Consider the following 24,818-nt stretch of genomic DNA (forward strand, 5'->3'; position numbering starts at 1 on the left):
TATGTTGAACAGGTCTTTCTTTAAAATGAAAATCAAGGTATATTAATATATAAATGGTTAAATAAAGGTTCTATAACAATAATAAATCGTGAAAAAAATGACTGAAAGATTTGTTCACAGTTAAACAGAGACAGCATAAAGATTGCTGTGAAAACAGAGATATGCAAGTAGAACAACTGATGGGGAAAATAACAAGAAACTGTAAAACAAGCAAAAGCAACATAACCACCAAAAAGCACTGACCTGCTGCAGAATGACCATGGTTCAGTTGTGGGTTTATCTGAGGACATCAGAAGTCACCGTGTGAAGGAGACCTACAAAGACAAACAGCGACAGATATCAAATAAAAGAGAGAAGAAATATAAAGAAATGCTGCGATCATGCAAACATTACTGCCCTGCCTGGACTCATATAAATGGTAAGCAAATGAACCCCACATATCCCGTGGTTATACTTTAGTGAGAAGTTAAAGTCGTAGGGAAACTGCCGTTCCAACCGGTTCTTCTTAAATATCCCAAGTGGTGCACGACTTTACACCAGTGAATAAACTGAATGGGATTGGTCGTTTATCAAGGGGCGCAGGATTGTTGTGGCGGAAGGTTCGCAAGCATGTTTAGTTGTGGCCGATTTATCGGAAGCATCTTGCTAACCAGTTAGCAACTTAGTGCTAGTAGGTTCCCAATTGGAAATTCCATTGGGACCAAGTAGCACTAAATTGGTGACAAGATTAATGAATTCCTGAGCCCTTATTATTCATCCTCCACCATAAAAATGAATGAAACTTTACTGTTTTGATTGCAGTTAACATCTCTGCGTCAGGGTTTATTCACATTTTATGTTCTATTTTTAAAGTGCACTTTAAAATGCATTAAGCCTTTAACTTCGAACATCACTCAGACTTCTAACGAACTCTTAAACCCCTCTTCCCCTTTTATCTCTTTATTTTTGCTTATTTTCAGTAGTGTTTAGAGTTTTGCTAATAAAGGTACCATTGTATTTTAACTCGCAGTCTTTTGTGTTTATTTTACACGGTGAATGATTTATCAGTCACGCTGGATTCACTCTTCTTTCTGTAGCATTCGAATAAATAGACACATTTATTTGGTTGGTGGTTAATACTAAATTGGTGAAACACAACTGGATTTTTAATAGCCAGATTCAGGAGCAGTGGGCTGTCACTGTGTGGGGCCTGGGGAACAGTGTGGAAGTTAAGCCGGGCATTAAGCAATCGTTGCTCGCTGCTACGGCTCACACTGTACAGCGAAATCGCATGGTTCTGTTGTACAGCTTGAGTTCACAGCTCACGATGTATGCTTTCACACTGTGCGACCCGACGCTCTGATGCCATCTACCTGCTCACACTGTACATTTAAAAACCATGTAGGACTCAGCTCCGCAGTGAGATGGGGCTATTTGGACTCGTCTATCCAGAAGCCAAATGAGTAAAAGAGGAATATGAAGCTCACTAGAGTGAAACTCTCTGCCTTGGTGATTTGTGTAATTTTGTGCTGAAAGCCCAAAAAAGAAAAGGCAACGACGTATTTGGACAAAGACATGGCTGAGCAAACATGGCTACTACGGTCAGAAAGAACTCCATTTTACTCGCACCCCCACCATGCTTCTGGGTTTTCACCTGAGAGGCAGAAAAAGAAGATGAATCCTTGTTTGCGCACTGAGCGATTTGCCTACGGCCACCTTACGACCGCCAACTGAAAATCAAACACGCTTTATTTTCTCCCGACCTTACGATCCCTGATGGGGAGGTGGTCGTTAGAGGCTGATCGCTCCTCCTTCCCCCTGTACACTACACAACGCATAATCAGGCTAAAAGTCGGCCCGATCGAAAAATTCTCCCACGAAAGGTAAGTCGGCCCCAAAAGGGCAAAAAAAATCGCACAGTGTAAGCCCGGCATTGAGGGTCTTACTCAGGGACCCAGAGCACTAGCCTCGTGAGACCATCCTGATCTCGCGAGCTTTCAAGGTTTCACCCGCAGATCAGTCTGGAGACTCTCCGTTAAAGAAAATTTGGAGCCGTTCACCAAACGAACGTCCAATCAGCGTTGGCTTTGAGGCGGGTTGAGGTGTGGCGCAACGAGAAGCGCGACAGTTCAGTCTAAAGAACATGGCGGCTTCAGCCGATGAAACTAGCGTTAGCGTGGCTATCGAGCAAGTTTTATCGTAATTACAGAGTATTTCTTCATTGAAAGAAGAGCAAAACACTGCTCTGGAGGCTTTTCTCAGAGGAAAAGATGTTTTTGCTCTTCTCCCGACTGGTTTCGGCAAGAGTTTAATCTATCAATTGGATCCTCTTCGTCGTCGCTCTGTTAGTACGTCATATGCTTCGTTGATCTGATTGGTTTATTTGGCCCATCTATCACCAACATAGGCCAATCAGCTAACCAGTATTTTTGCCCCTTCCCAAAATTACTTCAACAGAAGGTTTCCAGATGGATATGCGGAGCAAATCCATCTGGCAGAGTCAGGTTACCAGAGCACAGGCTGTGGGGATCGAACCAGGTACTTGCAACCTTCACAGAGCAAAAGCACCCTGCTCTAAACACTAGTCCAACACTGCACAAAAGTCTAAGGTGAGTCTCAAACCAACAACCTCAGGAATGGAAGTCCAGGTCTTACAGCTGACGCCACTAGCAATGATTTAAACCTCATTGTTAGCGCAAAGAAAATTGTTTAAAAATAGCAGGGCTGAACCCATCAGCTCAGTACAGCTATGACCTTTTTTGATTCATCACAAACAAAGCAAGGGTTATCTTCAACATTGGTCAGAATAATATTAGATAGAGCAGGTTGCATACTGATGAGACAATGGAGCTGGTATGAGAGCTGGGGGGCGGGGGCAGCGGTCTGTGGGTCGACGCTGTCAAAGACTTAGTCAGATTCCTGGAGCTAATCCTATTGCTTAAGTAGCAGCCAGTAGGAGCTATGACTGCTGAATTACTTGGTGCCCTGCTGAGTCGTCCTTGTTTTGTTTCCTTTGTTTGTATGACTCTGGAGTGTGCAATGACATACAGCAGAGTCGCCTCATGATAAGTTAGGTCTAAGAACTTATCCTGTAACATTCTGCAGTGTGACAACATTGCAAATTCACTTTTTGAGTTAATGTGAGAAACAGATTTCCATTGCAAATGTTAAAAAGATTGTATGTTTAGGTCAATAGGGATCAATTAATTATGACAAATTGTCTGTATGCTGCATTTTAGATGCTTTAGTACTTTATAATAAGTATATATTTGTTAAGAATAGGTGGTTTGGTTTAGTTTCTTATGTTTACCCATAATGGCTAATTAGTTGATATTAAGGCAGAGCGTCTTATCCTGAACTCTGCAGGGAGCCAGTTTAGTTTAAATCTCTAAAACAGACGTGAATCTGATTTTTATTTAAACGTCACAATGACAGAAACATTTAACTGATCTTCTGGATTAACCTATAATGACTGACTGCAAAAGGTTCAGATCATACAGGAAGCTTTTATTGAATTAAGTTTTTCATTCAAGAACTTTAATCCTTGGGAATATGATCAAATTCTGTGATTTCTTTCACATTCTGTTTCATATTGAATACAAACTTCAACAAATTTAACTGAGAACATTTGTTTAAGTGTTTAAAATTTCTCAAAAGTTTTTTTTCTCTCAAAGTAATGATGTTAACATGTTCTTCAAGTTTTTTCAATCCTATGCTAATAAAGGGTTTATACAGGAAAGAGTAATGCTAATTTAATGTTTTTTAATGCTCCTAGAACAATACCATCAACAAGTACCCATGACTTTTATATATATATATATATATATATATATATATATACACATCTTTACCATCAGCAGGCTGCAACAATGTCCCAAATTCCTCGTTTTTCAGCCACTTTTGTTAAAATTAGCATTTTTCCCATTCTTTAGCTTTTTCTCTGTCTTAAGCTTCTTTACTGAACATATGGCTTTAAGATCAAACGGAAGCAGTTCCGCTCAAAAATGTGGAACACGATATAAATGTGGAACTAAAAATGAAATTGTTTTTATAATTTTTTTTTTTTAAGGATGTATTTAAAATGCCATGATAATAGCATTTAATGAATTTCAATGCCAATTAAGGCCTTAATTTAAAAAATAATAATTTCATGATTTTTAATGACCCGCGGAAACCCTGTAATAATACTGAATGGGAAACTATTCCCAAACTTTGAGTGTTATTTATGCACTATTTTTGCACGTCACGTATCACTTTACTTAGATTTATCACTTTACTTGGATCTATGACTTTACTTGGATGTAGTTTTACATATGCATATATACATATATACATACACACATATATATATATATATATAAAAAATTACATACATATGTATATATATATATATATATATATATATATATATATATATATATACACTATATTGCCAAAAGTATTTGCTCACCCATCCAAATTATTGGAATCAGGTGTTCCAATCACTTCCATGGCCACAGGTGTATAAATTCAAGCACCTAGGCATGCAGACTGTTTTTACAAACATTTGTGAAAGAATGGGTCGCTCTCAGGAGCTCAGTGAATTCCAGCGTGGAACTGTGATAGGATGCCACCTGTGCAACAAATCCAGTCGTGAAATTTCCTCGCTCCTAAATATTCCACAGTCAACTGTCAGCTGTATTATAAGAAAATGGAAGTGTTTGGGAACGACAGCAACTCAGCCACGAAGTGGTAGGCCACGTAAACTGACGGAGCGGGGTCAGCGGATGCTGAAGCGCATAGTGCGAAGAGGTCGCCAACTTTCTGCAGAGTCAATCACTACAGACCTCCAAACTTCATGTGGCCTTCAGATTAGCTCAAGAACAGTGCGCAGAGAGCTTCATGGAATGGGTTTCCATGGTCGAGCAGCTGCATCCAAGCCATACATCACCAAGTGCAATGCAAAGCGTCGGATGCGGTGGTGTAAAGCACGCCGCCACTGGACTCTAGAGCAGTGGAGACGCGTTCTCTGGAGTGACGAATCGCGCTTCTCCATCTGGCAATCTGATGGACGGGTCTGGGTTTGGCGGTTGCCAGGAGAACGGTACTTGTCTGACTGCATTGTGCCAAGTGTAAAGTTTGGTGGAGGGGGGATTATGGTGTGGGGTTGTTTTTCAGGAGCTGGGCTTGGCCCCTTAGTTCCAGTGAAAGGAACTCTGAATGCTTCAGCATACCAAGACATTTTGGACAATTCCATGCTCCCAACTTTGTGGGAACAGTTTGGAGCTGGCCCCTTCCTCTTCCAACATGACTGTGCACCAGTGCACAAAGCAAGGTCCATAAAGACATGGATGACAGAGTCTGGTGTGGATGAACTTGACTGGCCTGCACAGAGTCCTGACCTCAACCCGATAGAACACCTTTGGGATGAATTAGAGCGGAGGCTGAGAGCCAGGCCTTCTCGTCCAACATCAGTGTGCGACCTCACAAATGCGCTTCTGGAAGAATGGTCAAAAATTCCCATAAACACACTCCTAAACCTTGTGGACAGCCTTCCCAGAAGAGTTGAAGCTGTTCTAGCTGCAAAGGGTGGACCGACGTCATATTGAACCCTATGGATTAGGAACGGGATGTCACTTAAGCTCATATGTGAGTCAAGGCAGGTGAGCAAATACTTTTGGCAATATAGTGTATATATATATATATATATATATATGTACAGTGTTGGGAAAGTTCTCTTTCTACGTGAACTAGTTCAAAGTTCAGTTCACACATTTTAAAATGAACTAGTTCAGTTCATAGTTCATAATTCAAAATTTTGAACTAAGTTCACAGTTCCAAAAAATGAACTAGTTCATAGTTCTTTTTTTTTTTTTTTCATATATTGCTCAATTACACCATAGCCTACTGTAGAACCACAGACAGCAATTATTTTATCAGTTGTAACACTAAAACTGTGCGTCAGATTTCATCTTCATATGCAGTTTTGAATCCTTATCCAACCAGGGTTTACATTAGCATTGAGGGGACAGCATTTCCCCATTGTTGCTTTAACGCTTTGTTGCTGTCCATTCACTTCACACTAGTAGCAGCTGCAGCTTTCACCCCTACAGTATATTCTCAAAAACATCAGGAAAAATGTGCTGCTTGAATGGTCTTTTTTATGAGGAATTATTAAAAGAAAAACAGGAAAGTAGTCTTTAAGGTACAAATGTTTTTTTTATTTTAATTATTTTTTTCCATTTGAAATTTCATTTCAGTGCATACTAAAAAGGAATACTGGAATCCTGGAAAATTATACCAGGCATGTTTAAGTGAGGACATTTCTCTGCAAAGTTTGCAGAGAAATGTAAGATTGTTGCCATCATCCTCACCGACCACCTGGTCATAAAACTGTTTTAAGTGATCATACTGCTGCTTTGTCACCTCCACGGTCGCCTCCATGCTGCTGTGGCTTCCACGCTGCTTTTTGTGTTGATGACGCACGCGGCTGTAGGCTACGACGCTGGTAGCTGGTGTTGCCAGATTGGGTGTTTTTCCCGCTACATATTAAGGCCTGTTTACGGTGTGATTTAGCCGGGGTTTCGCCTGGAGGGCTCTATAGAAATCTGGCAACCTATTGAACAAAGTTGAACTGAGAGAGCGTGCCGTTCACAGACACCAGAATGAACGAGTTCACAATAACGTTCATCAGGCAGTAATGCAGTACGTTCAGTTCACGTTCGCCCAAAATATGAACGAGTTCATGAACTTTCGTTCAATGAACGCGTTCAGGCACAACACTGCATATGTATATATATATATATATATATATATGTATATATATATATATATATATATATATATATACACATGATCTATATGTGTATATATTTTTATCTTTATTATCTGGTGTAGTTGGATGTGTGTATATATATATATATATATATATATATATATGTATATATATATACATATATATATAAAACTGTAACTGGAGAGTGTAACAAAAGTAATTTCCCTCTGGGAATATTAAAGTATTTCTGATTCTGATGTGCCAAAAGTGTTTTGTTTTCTAAAAATGCAAAAATGAAAGTCAGACATTGCCTTTCAACAATGCTTCAACAGAATGATTTAAAAAAAAAACTAAACCAATGAAACAGGCCTGCACAAAAATGATGATTGCCCTAAATTAATATTTAGTTGTACAAACCTTTGAGGCAATGACTGCAACCAAACGATTCTTGTAACTGTCAATGAGATTTCTGCAGCTCTCAGCAGGTATTTTAGCCCAACCTTCATTTACAAACTGCTCCAGTTGTCTCAGGTTTGAAGGGCGCCTTTTCCAGATGGCATGTTTCAATAGGATGTAGGTCAGATAGAGGCCACTTCGGAATAGTTCAATATTTTCCTCTTAAGCCGGGCATACACTGAACGATATTATCAATCGTTGCACGCAGCTACAGCTCTGCAAGTTACATATAAGTTATGCAAAAGTTACTCATAGGTTTTGGATAAGCTGGACGCCACAACCTATGAGTAACTTACACTTAATATATGTCAACAATCAGATAATTTAGCTGTAACTTATGCCCCACGTCTGGCATAGGCTGGCATACGTCAGGAAATTATGAGCATGTACTTTCCGTATGTCAACGTCTGCCAGCGTGTTCCAGCGTGCTTCAGCGTGCTCAAAACTTATAAAAAATGTAACTTATCCAATGTATGCCATTTTGCCAGATTTTTCATTAATTTGGTGTGACAGCGGCTTTATTAGGCCATGCAGACTTGTTAAGCATAAACCAGACTTTAGAAAAATATCATACAGACCTAAAGTGGGATTTTTAAAAATTCAAGGGATTTTGTTTTTAGTTGAACAATAGTTTGTCTTTTTTTCCCCCCAAATACGACACAGGTCAAATCATTTTAAATTTGCAGTATGCATTGTTCATACAAACCATTTCTACCTATTCCTTTAAGTATCTTTCAAGATGCTTATCTTCCTTTCTGTTGTTGCAGAGATTTCTTCTATGAATCAGTTTTCTTTAATCAGTGAATCCTTGGCCTGAGGAAGCATCTGATTGTTTCACAGTTACACTCAGCAGCATTTTAAGGCTTTTAAAACAATCTGCAAATCACTTAATCATTACAGCTCACAAGACCTGAAGTCAATCTGCTGGAAGATTTACCCGCAGAGGCCAACGCCTGTTTAAAGCTCCTGGTTGTTAAGCTGTGTGTGATCGGCCCTGTTATTCCAACAAGTATGTGCACTTCACCCGTATCACTCACATGGCAGGGATTCACAGGCAAGTCTGGGTGTGACAATTTCATCATCGGCCAAGAACCTCTAGGAGACCCGCCTCCATGATGGCGGCTTAGGTTCAGTGTCTGAAAAACACACATCCAGCAAAAAGAAGATGCTGAAAACTATCGTGATCTGACATTAAACAAAGCAGTTCACCTTAACTACACTCTGAGCAGCTGCAGATCTTAGGGTTAAAGAGCTTTACATGACCTCTGAGGAGGCTTATATGCTGTACATCTGCACCTCCAGTATCCACGGTGATGTAAGCTGAGTTTAACGTGAGCCCTTTTTCAGTTATATTTCTAAAAGATCGTATTAAGACTAAAAATATATTAGTTTCATTGAGGGATGGTGTTTTACTATTTTTAAATGTTTCTTAGCATAAATAACCAATCAATTGGTTATCCTGTAGATTTCCATGCAGCTCTGACAAGTTATCAGATAAATAAACTGCCTCACCAACATACTAATCTGCTCAGTAGGCGCCAGATAATGACTCACTTAATTGATTAAAGTGTGTTTGGAACAAATACACATCTAAAGTTGCAGGATTTCTTGATGCCCATGGTTTGGCTTTTTTTTTTCCATTCAGTATACCTGATTTGAGTGAATGGCTCCTTATCAGAGGCCTCTGCAGAAAAAAAAAAAAGATCTTTTATCCTGCCCCTTACTGTATGCAGAACAACGTGTTTTGCTGTGTCAAGATGGGGGTAGCTCACTTTATTGTGATGTCACAATAAAGTACTCTATTTGAGGGGGGGATGGCATCCCCCTTCTTAAATGACCACCCTCCATACCATCCCCTGTGACATTTTATTACTAAGTGTGTAAAATTTCTACTATTTAATAAACAAATAAGTATCCTACCATGAATATGAAGCTGATCCCAGTGGAAAATTAGTCCCTAACTCTGTAGGGGCAGTGATAGCCATGCTAATTATGTAGGGGCAGTGATAGCCATGCTAACTATGTAGGGACAGTGATAGCCATGCTAACTCTGTAGGGGCAGTGATAGCCATGCTAACTATGTAGGGGCAGTGATAGCCATGCTAACCCTGTAGGGGCAGTGATAGCCATGCTAATTATGTAGGGGCAGTGATAGCCATGCTAACTATGTAGGGGCAGTGATAGCCATGCTAATTATGTAGGGACAGTGATAGCCATGCTAACTATGTAGGGGCAGTGATAGCCATGCTAACTCTGTAGGGGCAGTGATAGCCATGCTAACCCTGTAGGGGCAGTGATAGCCATGCTAACTATGTAGGGACAGTGATAGCCATGCTAACTCTGTAGGGGCAGTGATAGCCATGCTAACTATGTAGGGGCAGTGATAGCCATGCTAACCCTGTAGGGGCAGTGATAGCCATGCTAATTATGTAGGGGCAGTGATAGCCATGCTAACTATGTAGGGGCAGTGATAGCCATGCTAACTATGTAGGGGCAGTGATAGCCATGCTAACCCTGTAGGGGCAGTGATAGCCATGCTAATTATGTAGGGGCAGTGATAGCCATGCTAACTATGTAGGGACAGTGATAGCCACGCTAACTATGTAGGGGCAGTGATAGCCACGCTAACTCTGTAGGGGCAGTGATAGCCATGCTAATTATGTAGGGGCAGTGATAGCCATGCTAACTCTGTAGGGGCAGTGATAGCCATGCTAACTATGTAGGGGCAGTGATAGCCATGCTAACTATGTAGCGGCAGTGATAGCCATGCTAACTATGTAGGGGCAGTGATAGCCGTGCTAACTCTGTAGGGGCAGTGATAGCCATGCTAACTCTGTAGGGGCAGTGATAGCCATGCTAACTATGTAGGGGCAGTGATAGCCAGGCTAACTCTGTAGGGGCAGCGATAGCCATGCTAACTATCTAGGGGCAGTGATAGCCATGCTAACTCTATAGGGGCAGTGATAGCCATGCTAACTCTGTAGGGGCAGTGCTAGCCATGCTAACTATCTAGGGGCAGTGATAGCCATGCTAACTCTGTAGAGGCAGTGATAGCCATGCTAACTATGTAGGGGCAGTGATAGCCATGCTAACTCTGTAGGGGCAGTGCTAGCCATGCTAACTATCTAGGGGCAGTGATAGCCATGCTAACTCTGTAGGGGCAGTGCTAGCCATGCTAACTATCTAGGGGCAGTGATAGCAATGCTAACTCTGTAGGGGCAGTGATAGCCATGCTAACTATGTAGGGGCAGTGCTAGCCATGCTAACTATCTAGGGGCAGTGATAGCCATGCTAACTCTGTAGGGGCAGTGATAGCCATGCTATCTATGTAGGGGCAGTGCTAGCCATGCTAACTATCTAGGGGCAGTGATAGCCATGCTAACTATGTAGGGTCAGTGATGGCCATGCCAACTATGTAGTGGCAGTGATAGCCATGCTAACTATGTATGATTGCCATGCTAGTCCAGAGAAGGACTGCAGTCACGGTCAATGACCGGCGTACCTGACATGTAACAATCATACCCTGAATAAGGATTTAGGTTAATAGAATATATTATGCTATGTATGCTTCCAAAAAATTCCCCTTCTTTTTATTTATTTTAGATTACTGGATGTCACCATATTTTTTTTCTATACTTAATGATAATTTTTCAAAACAGAGATGAAAGATTTCTGCACCTAAGTGGACAAATAACTCTTTCCTGAATCAATAAACAACTGAGGCTGAGGTAATCAGTCCAGTAATTCAGAGTTCTGCACAAACACAGTAACTGTATAACAAAGCATTAGATTAGGTCATTCTTGGGGAGGGCTGGCCTAGAGGTGGGTAATTGAAAAGTTATTTGGTTTAATTCCCTCAGACTGTCCCTTTGGGCCCCATAACCAAGACCTTTAGCCCCAGAATCCTCCCGTGGCATCATGGTCCACTACTTCATAAAGGGTTAAATGCAGAGGACTTATTTCCTAGGAATGTACAAAGTTGCCATAAAATCTAAAGATGATTTTTATATTGCTATTAAAAGGTCACTATTGTGATATTTAAAAGGCCCTTGGGTCAATTTCTGTAGCATAGATAAATATGTGCCATATATATGCATATATGCACTTCAGCAAAAAACCCTAAAAACCTGCGGCAGCCTGGCTTATCTGGTGATCGAGTTATGTATACTACAATTTAAAACGACTGGGATGACTTGATCATTATTTTAATAGGGTAAATATAACAGAAGGGAACCTATATTGTATTTTTTTTTTAGTATGAAATACTGTAAAATACCTGACAGTCTGAAAAACTTGCCCCTGATGCATTCGTTAATATATGAATCTTTTAGTGGTTAATTAATTACAAACTATTGCTTTAAGGCAACAGAACAGCTGATTAAATGCTGGCCCGGGACAGAGTGAGCAATAAGAGGCTTTATTCTAAATCTACAGGAGAGCAGCCGCACTGTGGCCTGGCTGCAGACTAATTTTTAACCCACGTTCCACTGTCGCACTTACCTCACAGAAATCTGTGAGAGAAATCTTCTACTTCCAAGTTTCTGTCCCGTATGCTTTGTTTTGTGTCGTCTGCCGGCAAATGCTCCAGCATATGAGGGATGGTTTAACAAAAAATAAAACACAACAACAAAAAAAGAAGTGAATTCTGTTGCTCCAATCTCTTGCTTTTCACTCCTCTTCTGTCATACTAATTTCCCTCACAGGCCTCTCCTCAGAAGGTTACTTTAGCTCCAAGCACCTGCAAGCGGTTTGGTATTTGTGCCCCGATTACAGCTTGATGTCTGGGTCAGTGACGGAGATCTCCGGAGCCTCTTGCTGGGGCTCCTTCATGGCCGCTGATCCTGATTAGCTGGGAGGTGGAGCCTGCTGGTGGTAGAAACAGAGACCAGTCGGGTGGAGTGGAGGTAGGTGAATGAGGTCAAGGTTTCTTCAGCAGTCCAAAGAAATGCTTAATTTATCAAACACCAATAGACCAGGATGATGAGGATGATGATGATAGGTTAATTCTGCAGAAGTTCATACGTTTAAGTATTAAGTATTAAATGCTCAGTGGTGCAGTGGGTAACACTGCTGCCTTGCAGCAAGAAGGTTCTGGGTCCGATTCCCGGTCTTTCTGCATGGAGCATGCATGGGTTCTCTCAGGGTACTCCGGCTTCCTCCCACAGTCCACAAACATGACTGTTAGGTTAATTGGCTTCTCTAAACTGGCGACCTGTCCAAGGTGTACCTATGCCTGTCGCGATATCAATAAATCAATTAATCGCACGATAAATAAAAACTATCCACGTCATTTCATTTATCGGGTATATCGTCCTGTGTTTTTCTCTTTCTATTGATGACGCTGGATGAAAAGGCTTAACTCCGGTGCTATCCACTGACTCCTCCCTTCTTCATTTTTGAGAAGGGAGGAAGAGTGGACTATCGCATCAGGTAGTCAGCGCGCATATGTTTTTATTTCCACTGTGGTTTTATCTTGTTTTTAGTTTTTATTCAAGTTTATTTTTAGTTAACAGAGACTGAGAGTCCATTTGATATTTATTTCTCGCTTTATTTTGTTAACCAGTTCCAGTGTTAAGTGTTCTGTTGAAAATAAAGTGTGTTTATCTTTCGCAGGAAAATGCATGCATTATGTAATTTCCATTAAATCAGTGTAAAAAGGTCTTAAAACAATATTATCGTTTATCGTAATAATTTTTGTGACAATTAATCTTTCAGCAAAATTTGTTATCGTTACAGGCCTAGGTGTACTCGCCTCTCGCCCATTGACAGCCTCCCTTGCGACCCCAATTGGGACAAGCGTGTCAGATAATGGATGGATGGATGTTTAAAGCATTTGAAAACATGTAAAACAGAGGAAGTTTCAACAGACTTTAAAGATATAATTGGTAGTTATATATGGTCACTAGATGACTATAAATTCTAGCCTGGGTGCCATTCCGAACTTAGTCCTGCCCACAACGTTTGAGGTCGTGAAGTTCGGTCTGGCATTGCTCCATAGTAGCGCAAGTATGATCGCCCACTCTCTGGCGATCCAATCAAATTGTCAGGGCGGGCTTTATACGATGATGGACAGATGATCAACAGTAACGTAATCAACCATGGTTCGTTCAAAACACGCCCCATAATCACAGCTCTATGGAGCAGTATCAGACTCATATTCTGACTAGAATTGAGTAGGACTACGTCAGGCTATATAAATTCATCCAAGTACTGAATAAATGAAGAGAACAAATCAAGGTATCATCATGATCTTGGTGCTGATGACTGGCTGGATTAGTAATTTCATTCACCTGCCTAACTCTGCCCAGTTTCTCGTTTCCATTCATCTGATCCAACTTCTGCTGCTTCTATTTTACCTGCCTGATTCCAGTCATCAGTGCCAGATTCTTCTATAGCCAGTGGTGTTTCACCTACCTCCACTACACCCAACTGTTCTCTATCTGTTGAGAGGCTTGAGCCTCTCTCAATAATTGTTTCCAAGCACTTTTCATTACCTTCCCCTGCAACATCAAATCTTTTATTTAGGGAAACCTATTGAACAACCAGATATCGTACGGGTCCTAGTTTCTGAGCTAAGAACAGGTCATATCCATGCTTTTCCAACAAGGCAAGGCAGAGCCTTTTTAAGGGTCATTCCATGGAAAGTGTAAAGATTGGACCTCTGAATTTAGAGGTTTTTGATCATAACCTTTTTTTTTTTTTTTTTAGTTTCATAGCCTATAGAACACGTAACATTTGCAATAAAACATATTTTTCAAGCTCAGACACCATTTTCTGCGAGTACTTTAACACATTATATCCAGGGAACAGAGTTTCCTTTTACACCCTGTCACAGGACAAAGGTTAACAAATTAGAGGGTAATTTTAGATAAAAGTAAGACAAACAAAATGTTATTCACTTCAGAGAATGTCTTTTTTTTTTTTTTATACCAATAGTGTGTTCAAAGTGTTTTTTTAATGTTTTTATGTGATGTACAGCATTAATTCAATATGAAGAACGTTGCCACCTATCACAATAATTGATGTGACGGGGTGGAAAATCTAAAACAATATGGCTCAATTTCTGGATATGTTAAAACCTGATGGTGCCGTTAGCATTGAAGTACAATGAAAAATGAATGATTAATACAAATATAATTAAAAAATTTGATTAACAAATTGTTTTCCCCACTTTTTGTGTGTGATGGGGTGGATATGCTATGGTTAACAGAAAGGATTTTGAAGGAAAAATGTACCAAAAATGTTCTTAAAGAAAAACCAGAACTCACCATTGTTTGGATTTCTCTTCTTCAAACTCTTGAATGATGTCACTTCATGTTAGTGATGTCACTACTAGGAAGTGATGTCACTTCTAGGAAGTGTATAGCATTTTGGCGCAAAATAACATTGGTGTGTTGGGCTGGAATATTAAATTGATGGACATAGAAAAATCATGCTATTTCAATAAAAAAAAATGACATTTTAATACAATTAACACATTTCCTATTAAGAGGATTTCTAACCATAACAACAAAAATTTTTGAGATTTATTTCATTTTTTCTTAAATTTTACATTACATGAATGAGAAAAATGGTCAGAGCGGACATGAGAAAATGATTGCAGTTTAACATAAAAAGTTATAAATATGCAAAATATATATTTATCATTCAATTTTATTTGACCTCATGCTACCAACCAAACTTGAATCAAGGGCTTTAGATACTTAAAGTATTGCTGACAGTTTTATTATGCTTCCTATTCCTCTTTGAATGTTATGGACCCAAACTTAACAGTTTTCATGGAATGACCCTTATATTGTCTAATAAGTGGGAATGATTATGCATTCCCACTTATTGTTTTACTGTTTTTATTTTTCTGACTTTAACTAGTTTTCAACCAATTTCAACAATTTTGGTAGCAAAACGTTCAGCTTGTTCAGGAGAATTCTGCTATGTCTTTTAGTATAGATATTTTTTGTAGTTTTTGCGACATTCAGCTTTTTTCTGCATTTTTGTATCCCATTGCAATGAATGTAGAATTCTCAGATTTCAGCAAAAAATTAAGCTAATCTTCACCATCTTTGACCTTTAACTTCAGCATACTTTCAGATAGAAACACCATTCAACTTTTAAAATGTTTATCAAAGATTCAGCTATTCTGATTTAACTCAGCTTTTTGATGTCTTTTACGGTTTTTATTAAAATTGGATTCAAACTTTACACAAAGTTTTTCAGGTTTTCAATTTTACAATGGAAGTCTATGGGCGGAATTCTTCAACCATCAGAGTGCGTGCGTGCTCTAGCTTTTGAGCTGTTCTGGTTTTTCCGAACAAATTCTTCTCACTCCCTCATTTTTCACTCAATTTAAATAAATTATACATCAAAACGTAGGAATTTTTGTCAGCATTCAGGAAATATAACCCTCATTCATGGGGGATTTACAGTTTTCCTACAGTTTGGCCAAGACCAGGAAGAAGTCAACACTGACCCAAATAGACTTCCAATGAGACTTTCCAAAAATTACAGACGAAAATCCAAAAAACAAATGTTTCCGTATCGCTGCCACATGTTAACCATTTCATGTACAAACATGAAACCTGGTATACAACATCTCCAGGCCCTTCTAGCATTCACATTGAAGGATTTTGTTTTGTATTACTCATGGTTTAGCTTTTTAGATGAGCTGTTCGGGGAAAGGAAAAAGTTGATTTTGGGAAAAAGTCTCAGACTGAAATCTTTCAAAACCAACCATGTTTTTACATAGTCACCGTGGCCAAATGCTTTTTTGTAGAAACATTAAAGTTAGCATTAGAGATGTCCCGATCTAGGTTTTTGCACTTCCGATCCGATACCGATATTGTTTTTGGACTTCCGATCAGATACCGATACTGGCCGATACCAGCCTATCCGAGCATGTATTTAAGTTTAAGTTAAAGTATTTAGCCTTAGTTGTAAGACTCATGTTGAAAAGGGTTTTAGTACTCTTGATAACATCTAGCCAGCTAAATTAGGTGAGATTGAATAAAACACAATGATTGGTAACAACAAACTTACCTGTTTATTAAGAGATAAACACAAACTGGACAAAATTATGAATAGCAATCTGAAATTGCACAGTGAACAATAAAACCGTAAACAGTTAAAGGTGCAAGTATTACTGTCAGTTTTAATAAAAATGCAAAACAGACAAGAGTGGAAAATAGTCTATTAACCTCGAATCAGGACTCTACTCTTGAAAAAAGACACTGCTTAAAAAAAATCAGTGCAAATAATAGTGAACTATTACACAAAAATGCCTTATACTCCCCAATCTCCTCCACACCTAGTCTCCATCTACACATCCTGCAGGATAAAATAATCCCACACGGCTGACATTTTCCCCGCTATCTTCCAATTCACCTGTTTTAATGGTTAGGCCAGGAGACAGACCCAAAAAGACCTGTGGGTGTGTTTAATGTGTTCTGGAAAATGCGGACCGGATTCGGGGAACACTGGTGCAAAATAGTGGAATGGATCGTTTCAATCGGCGAAACTGTAAAATACGGACCGGTTTTAAAAAAAAAACTGGATCGGCAGTCTGGATCTGCATTTTTACATGCTTTGCCGATACGCATTTTTTTGCCAATATCGGCGTCCGATCCGATACGTGGATCGGATCGGGACAAGCCTAGTTAGCATATTTATTTATCAAAGCCTGCTGATTCCTATGGTCTAACATTATTCCTGTATCTTTTATGGTTTTTGATTTATTAAACATAGTTCAACAAAAACATTTTTCAAATTTTGTCAATATTCCTCTTTATTTACAGAGTGCTGTGTCTTTACAAAAACAATTTTGAACAAAAACATTCCTAAAGCTTTATTCCCCTCTCTGTCGTGAATTAAACGGTGCAAAAATGACATTGGTACCACTTATTATGCCAGAGTTACAGGCTTTTGTTCGACACAACATCAACTGCTTTTTTGAATACATGTATGTTTTTGGAGGTACAGCTACTTTGTTGTGGGGCATAAAATCAGTCAAATTTCCAACTGAAATGTTTCAAAATTACCCCCCCCCCCCTTTTTTATATCAACATATTATTGCATTAACAGCTGCTGATGATGTCATCAGTGTTCCAAAAGGCGGTCCAAAAGAGTTCTAAAAGTCTGATGACATCATCATCCTTTGGTCTCACTCTATATAAGGCTTCAAAAGGTGAAGGTCTCACATTGCTTGTTCACCTTGTTAAGAGTAACAGTAAGATACTCTCGGCAGGGTTATTTTACAATCATCTCGAATATCAAGGTAACATGGTTCTGCCTATTGGATTTGGTGTTGGATTCGTCATTACTAAGGGAATGCGAAAGCTATTTTCCAACTACTTTGAAGAAAATGAAATGTCTGATTTGAGTTCTCAGGATGATCAAATCAGCTTTGACTACACAGCAAATGTTTTGAGCATGCAAAAGGATGAATCCATGAAGAAAGATGAAACAATTAACTTTAATGACACAAAAACTATGACAAAAAGAGATCTTGAGGTCGATATCACGACAGTGGAAGAACTTGACACCTATTTTGATGACGAATCACATACATTTTCTGCAGAAACAGTCCAATGTGAAAGAGAACCTGTGCCTGCTAACAAACAAAGCGGGAAACAGGAACTTTTAGAGTCCGGATATACAGCGTACGGCAGAAACTGCAGGGAATCAGGCCTTTCAGCAGTAATTGACACACACCAAGAAAAACATTCAGAGGAATCAACAGATGAATATCCAGATTCTCAAGACATTTCAATCAACTGCTATTTACAACGAGTTAAATGTGAAAGGGAATCCTTGCCTACTGACCCACAAACCAAGAAACAAGAAGAAACTTTAAAATTAGATAGAGAAAAGGTTGATTTTTTGGAACGCCTGCTGGAGGAAAAAGAAAGAGAGGTTGCAACTCTCAAGGCGAATGTAGTCAGACGGGACACTGAGCTCATTGCTCTGCAACAGATAAATAGGTCCCTAGAGCTTGCCTTCATAGAGGCAGTCCAAGAAAAGGAGGTGGTCACGGCACACTATGTCGCCAAACTAGAAACAGCCTTTCGCAGGGAGGATGAGCTCACCGAAGGCCTCAGAACCCTAACAGAGCAGCATGCACACGTGAAGGAGCTCGCAAAAAAAGACAGCGAAGCACTACGCATCTTGGAAGGCGCATTGGCCCAAAAGGACAGGGAAATTGCAAAGTTGGCGGAGAAACATCACCGCGAACGGCAGGAGCAGGCCAACATGTTGCCGCACGTGACTGAGACAAAGAATGAGTTGCAGCGACAGTTATCATGCGCTGAGTCCAAGTATCAGGACACTAAAAAGAGGCATGAATGGGAACTCCAAGAGAAGGAGTTTGAGCTGCAGACATCACATGACCTCATTAATGAGATGGAGCTGACCATTCGCTTTCTGAAGCAAGGAAACTCAGGCCTACGAAAAAAGGAGAGGGACTACGAATTGGAAACACAGTCTTTGAATAAACAATTCTCTACAGAGCTGGAGAGACGCGAGGCGATAATCTCAGCGTGTCGCGAGCTGGAAACTTTCCTCGGTCACCAGCGTGGATGCAATTTTCAAGACACCATGGGCCGCATCAATCAGCAGATACAAGAGTCCTCCAAGAGGATTGAATGCGCACTGAAATCCAGGTGTGTGACAAGGCTCGGCACTGAGGAGCCATGGCAGAGCAGCGTGCCCCAGGACAATACAGGTTCCGTTTTGGCCCTCATGTTGTGCGAGTATGAAAAGGGAATATTCAACATGATGGATGGGATAAGAACGGTGCCGGAAAACATGGAGATCACAAATTAACTCTGCACTCGGCCCTTCCTCAAAAGAGGGAAGCCCCCTTCAGCAGCAAGACTCAAGCAAGGTAGGCGCCACAGGACCGACGGTGAATCCACGACTAGTGAGCAGAGCTGCAGCCATGAGGCACGCTCACATGTCTGCTAGATGTGCAGGATTACTCTCCAGTAGGTTTGTCAAAAGTATCAATACTAAAACGTTGTATCCGGATACGATACTCAATTTTCAAAGTATCGATACATGTCATGTATTTGTTCTACCCAGCCACTGAAGCAGGTGAGTCCAATCTTCACCGTAAATTAACCTGTGCAGATTGGACTCACCTGGTTAATTGGCTGGGTAGATTAAATACATGACATGGAGATGACTTGTTGAGTCCACATTGCCCATGTCTGATGTGAGGGCAGAGAGACAGCACAGTAACAGAAGAGAGCATGGCCAGTGCTGCTGCAGGAGGGCCAAAACAACCAGTTTTGGTCGAAAATGATAGAGGCAAGAGTGCTGTTTGGAGGTATTTTGCCTTCGAGCCTGACGTGGAAGCCGGACGTGTATTTGTCCTCCTTTACCCCCAGATTCCACATACTCCGCCAGCGCTCCGCTCCGCTCACGTACGGAGTACTTGTCTTTCATGTAAATCAATGAGCGCTGTTCCACATCCTCCGCTCGTCACCGCCCACGTACGTCTTCTCCGTCCCTCACCGTCAAAATACGGAGCTGAGCTCTTCTTTGCTCCACTCCGGTCTGTCCAGATCAAGACCCGCAATTGCAATCGCACCAAGCAGGAAAAACAATGTAGAGAAGACCCGGTTTGTCAAATTAAATTATAGTAAAAACAGGTCGGTATCTAGAAAATATAATCCAAAAAACTAAGAGCGATTAAATAGATCATTGGATGCAGACTATTGGTGCTTCAACAGACCAGGAAGAAGTTATGAGATTCTAGAGCGCATCTCACAACTTTAAAAGAAAATTCTTATTGCAGGAATGGATGAAGAGTTTGGAAGCAGAGAACAAACAGAGTTTGATCCTAGTTATCCCTGTTACAAAGATCCACAACAGAAAGACAATATTTGGGCAGAAACTGAACATCTGCTGGATGATGATGGAGATTTTTGTTTTATATGTCATATTAAATTAAACCTTCACAGGGTTTATACTGGAATCAGACATGTTCACAAGTCATTTTTTGCAAGTCCAAGTCAAGTCTCAAGTCTTGAGAGCTCAAGTCCAAGTCAAGTCTCAAGTCTTGAGAAGGCCTGTCGCAATAATCAATTAATCGCACAAAAAATTCTAATCACTTGATTAATTAAAAAAAGTGCAATAATTTTCGTGCTTGCTTGTTTCTCCTTGTGTTTTCATCTCCGTCACTGAGACGGTATAGCTTAAAGGTCGCTATTATATCTATGGAATTATCATTATCTTGAACTGCTAAATGAAAAATGCGAATAATAAAAGCACGCATGCAAAAAATTTTTTATTTTTTTTTCTTTAAAAAAAAACTATTTTCTTACAGTATTTACCTGACATTTGTGGTTACAAGTTTTTCTATTTTTAGCAGTAAATGTCTGCTCTTTTATTTTTAGGTGAAAATGAGGACTGTGGGAAAAAAACAATCACAATCCTGCCTTTTATTAATACATATGAGGTTAGCAACTACAAGAGATAAAGAAAAACCCTAAACAAACAGCAGGACAATAACAATACTTTTATAAAAGAAAGATTGTGGCAATAACTTTTTGTAACTTAATGACTTGGCGGGCAGTGTTTTCAATTCAATTCAGTTTATTTATTTAGCGCCAATTTACAACATTATTCACAACATATTTCTCCTCTACCACTGCCATGAAGCTTTTAAAGCTGGGCTTGTCGATCAAAGACAAGGGGAGGTTGCATGAAATAATAAGGTCCTGAATTATTGCCTTATGTCTGTGATGTCCCTGGCTGTACACCTGCACTGCACTGTGGCTGATAAAATTAAATGTGGTGGACCAAGCATCGTGTATTTTGTTCTAAAGAAGCTGCAGTTTGCTTCCATACCTGTATGGGTTGCATGCATGCATGCGCATGGGTATATATGTCACGTACGGTTGCGTCAGTGACGTCAGTGTGTTGCACAGGGAAAAATATGATTTATGGTTTTCTTTCATTTAAATGTTAGTTTTATGCTTTGCATGTTTGGAGAGGAAGATATGATTTGTTTTTCTTTGTATTTTCTTCTTGAGCTTTGCATGTTTTGATGTTTCTTTTTTATATGATTGTTTTCCTTTATTTTAGACTTTTGAATTTTTCCTGCATGTTGGGTTGTTTTGGTTTGTTTTTCCCTTGTGACAATCCATGCGCACTGGACTGAAGTAGCCTAGTTGTCTGAGGAGGCGGAGTGCATTAATTGCGCTGCGTAATTGCTGCGCTCAGGTGTGAGCAAGGGCTGATTAAAGCCGACATAAAAGGAGTCTGAAGGAAAGGAGAAGGAGAACGGAATCTGCAGGTGACAGAAACGGACGCGCTGCCGGGGGGAGAGGCAGGCGGGTGCACAGATGGCCCAGTAAGGAGTATTATGGCAGAGGAGGAACCTCGCCTGTAAGTAGCGCTCCCCCTGGCTTAAAGCATAAACAGGAATATATCTTCCGACGGGGTTTTGGCGCGTGGATGCTGGCGTTTGAATTTTAGGTTTTATCAGGAGAAGAAAAGGACTGTTTTATTATGTCACTTTTGCTATGGCTTTTTGTATAAATAAAACACTTGAACTTGAGTGCTTCACGGTTTAGGTCTTTGAGTTGTTTGCTCCCCCAGTGTTGTGCCTGAACGCGTTCATTGAACGAAAGTTCATGAACTCGTTCATATTTTGGGCGAACGTGAACTGAACGTACTGCATTACTGCCTGATGAACGTTATTGTGAACTCGTTCACTCTGGTGTCTGTGAACGGCACGCTCTCTCAGTTCAACTCCGTTCAATAGGTTGCCAGATTTCTATAGAGTCCTCCAGGCGAAACCCCGGCTAAATCACACCGTAAACAGGCCTTAATATGTAGCGGGAAAAACACCCAATCTGGCAACACCAGCTACCAGCGTCGTAGCCTACAGCCGCGTGCGTCATCAAAACAAAATGCCGCGTGGAAGCCACAGCAGCGTGGAGGCGACAAAGCAGCAGTATGATCACTTAAAACAGTTTTATGACCAGGTGGTCGGTGAGGATGATGGCAACAAGTTTGCCCGCCGGCTTTCAGTAAAAAAATCCGCACTTCAGTAACCTTAAATTCCTACCTCAGCCTGGTCCCTCAGTTTGTGTTAGTAAAATCTTCTTGAGCGGAGGTCTTCAACAGGGGATCCGCGACCCCTAGGGGGTCTACGGAGGTACTGCATGAGGGTCTGCATGGTTAGTTGATATTTTTATATTCCCCCCCTGCAATTTTTCCCCCCACTAATTGAAATGTCTTTAAATACTCATTAACATGAAATCAACACACTGTAGTAAACAGATAAATCGAGACAAAAGATGTCTTTCAGTCATCAATGCACACATTCAGCGACACACAGGTGCTCTTTCAAGCTGGGCACCGTTTCCTTCACAACAACCAGGAATCAGAATCAGAAAAACTTTAAAAATCCCAGGGAGAAATTAATTTCTTTACATTACTCCATCTGTAATAGAGTGACTATAGGACACAATTTCATACAATATATATAGTTAGGGGGTCCCCGCTCCATCTCGCCATCAGTTTGGGGGTCCTTGGTCTGGAAAACATAGAAGACCCCTGTTCTTGAGGGTTTTACTATCCATGTAACTTGTTTGTTAAACCTGCCTGGTATAATTTTCCAGGATTCCAGGATTCCTTTTTAGTATGTACTGAAATGGAATTTCAAATGGAAAAAATAATTAAAATAAAAAAAACATTTGCACCTTAAAGACTACTTTCCTGTTTTTCTTTTAATAATTCCTCATAAAAAAGACCATTCAAGCAGCACATTTTTCCTGATGTTTTTGAGAATATACTGTAGGGGTGAAAGCTGTAGCTGCTACTAGTGTGAAGTGAATGGACAGCAACAAAGCGTTAAAGCAACAATGGGGAAATGCTGTCCCCTCAATGCTAATGTAAACCCTGGTTGGATAAGGATTCAAAACTGGATATGAAGATGAAATCTGACGCACAGTTTCAGAGTTACAACTGATAAAATAATTGCTGTCTGTGGTTCTACAGTAGGCTATGGTGTAATTGAGCAATATATGAAAAAAAAAAAAAAGAACTATGAACTAGTTCATTTTTTGGTTTTGAATTATGAACTATGAACTGAACTAGTTTATTTTAAAATGTGTGAACTGAACTTTGAACTAGTTCACGTAGAAAGAGAACTTTCCCAACACTGTGCTCCCCCTTGTGTCAACGACTGAGTGTGGGGCCATACTGGCCACAAGTGCTACTTTTCTTTTTCTTTTTTTTACCTCTTCTGTGTGTGGGTAAGGCCAGCGGCGATCAGTCAAGTTAGTAAAACAAACACTTGAATAAGTGTTTTTACACTGGAATAAAATATTGTTCACAAGTCGGAAATCACGAGTCTCAGTCGAGTCTGAAGTCCTTCAAATGCAAGTCCAAGTCGAGTCTGAAGTCATTAAATATGCGACTTAAGTGCGACTCGAGTACGAGTCACAAACTCGAGTCCCCATCTCTGACTGGAATAAGGAACTCTAATTTAATACTAATAGAAATCATTTTAATGCCATCAACAAGTATCATGTACACAGGTTATTAGTTTACATGAAATAAGGAGCTCTAAGCACAGTTCCATGACTCAAGTTTGTAGATAGATAGATAGATAGATATACAGGTAAAAGCCAGTGAATTAGAATATTTTGAAAAACTTGATTTATTTCAGTAATTGCATTCAAAAGGTGTAACTTGTACATTATATTTATTCACTGCACACAGACTGATGCATTCAAATGTTTATATCATTTAATTTTGATGATTTGAAGTGGCAACAAATGAAAATCCAAAATTCCGTGTGTCACAAAATTAAAATATTACTTAAGGCTAATACAAAAAAGGGATTTTTAGAAATATTGGCCAACTGAAAAGTATGAAAATGAAAAATATGAGCATGTACAATACTCAATACTTGGTTGGAGCTCCTTTTGCCTCAATTACTGCATTAAAGGAATAGTACACCCAAAACATGTTTAGCCTTCATTTTCTACTCACCCCCATGCTGAACAACACTCTGGAGTACTTTTTTGATATCTCAAATGCATCTGGAGATCTGGGAGGCTTCTTGCTGTCTGCTGACATTCAAATAATGGAGGTCTATGGCGCCCGAGACAGAAAGGTCCATAAAAGTCCACAAAAAACGTGTCAATATTCCTCCATACTGCTCGTCCAATCTATTCCAAGTGTCCTGAGTGGGTAGCATCCAGAATTTACTCGAAACAAAGTCATTTAGAATGTTTTTAGAGCATAAACAGTAGTGTATAGGATTTCCTAAAAGCGCGTTCACGAGTCTACGGAAACCGCGGCAGACCAAACCAGATTAAAGAAAGAAACAACGAAAGAAAAATGTCTGAGGACTTCAGTGTTGAGGAAGAGCATGAGTTCTTTGCCGAGCTGAATGCGCACTTTCCTCTGGTTTGGTCTGCCGCGGTTTCTGTAGACTCGTGAACTCGCAGGCGCGCGCTTTTAGGAAATCCTATACACTACTGTTTATGCTCTAAAAACATTCTAAATGACTTCGTTTCGAGTAAATTCTGGATGCTACCCACTCAGGACACTTGGAATACATTGTACGACCAGTATGGAGGAATATTGACACGTTTTTTGTGGACTTTTATGG

At 40.0% G+C, this 24,818-nt stretch overlaps 1 protein-coding gene across 2 annotated transcripts in view; it reads right to left on the reverse strand.

Moving 5' to 3' along the window:
• The window catches only part of LOC119786809 (unconventional myosin-VIIa-like), a 121,364-nt gene extending 109,325 nt beyond the window's left edge, over window positions 1-12,039 (reverse strand). For both annotated transcript variants that reach the window (XM_038290365.1, XM_038290364.1), the window contains exons 1-3: window positions 11,690-12,039; window positions 8,227-8,325; window positions 244-314 (exon numbers count right to left, since the gene is read on the reverse strand). In XM_038290365.1, the coding sequence (XP_038146293.1) occupies window positions 244-261 (18 nt within the window). In that variant the 5' untranslated portion in view covers window positions 262-314; window positions 8,227-8,325; window positions 11,690-12,039. The remainder of the gene's footprint in view (window positions 1-243; window positions 315-8,226; window positions 8,326-11,689) is intronic.
• Between the last annotated feature and the right edge of the window lie 12,779 nt (window positions 12,040-24,818).

Source organism: Cyprinodon tularosa, unplaced genomic scaffold (assembly GCF_016077235.1).
Source record: "Cyprinodon tularosa strain WSP-4 unplaced genomic scaffold, ASM1607723v1 ctg28, whole genome shotgun sequence".
In the NCBI taxonomy this organism is placed as follows: domain Eukaryota; kingdom Metazoa; phylum Chordata; class Actinopteri; order Cyprinodontiformes; family Cyprinodontidae; genus Cyprinodon; species Cyprinodon tularosa.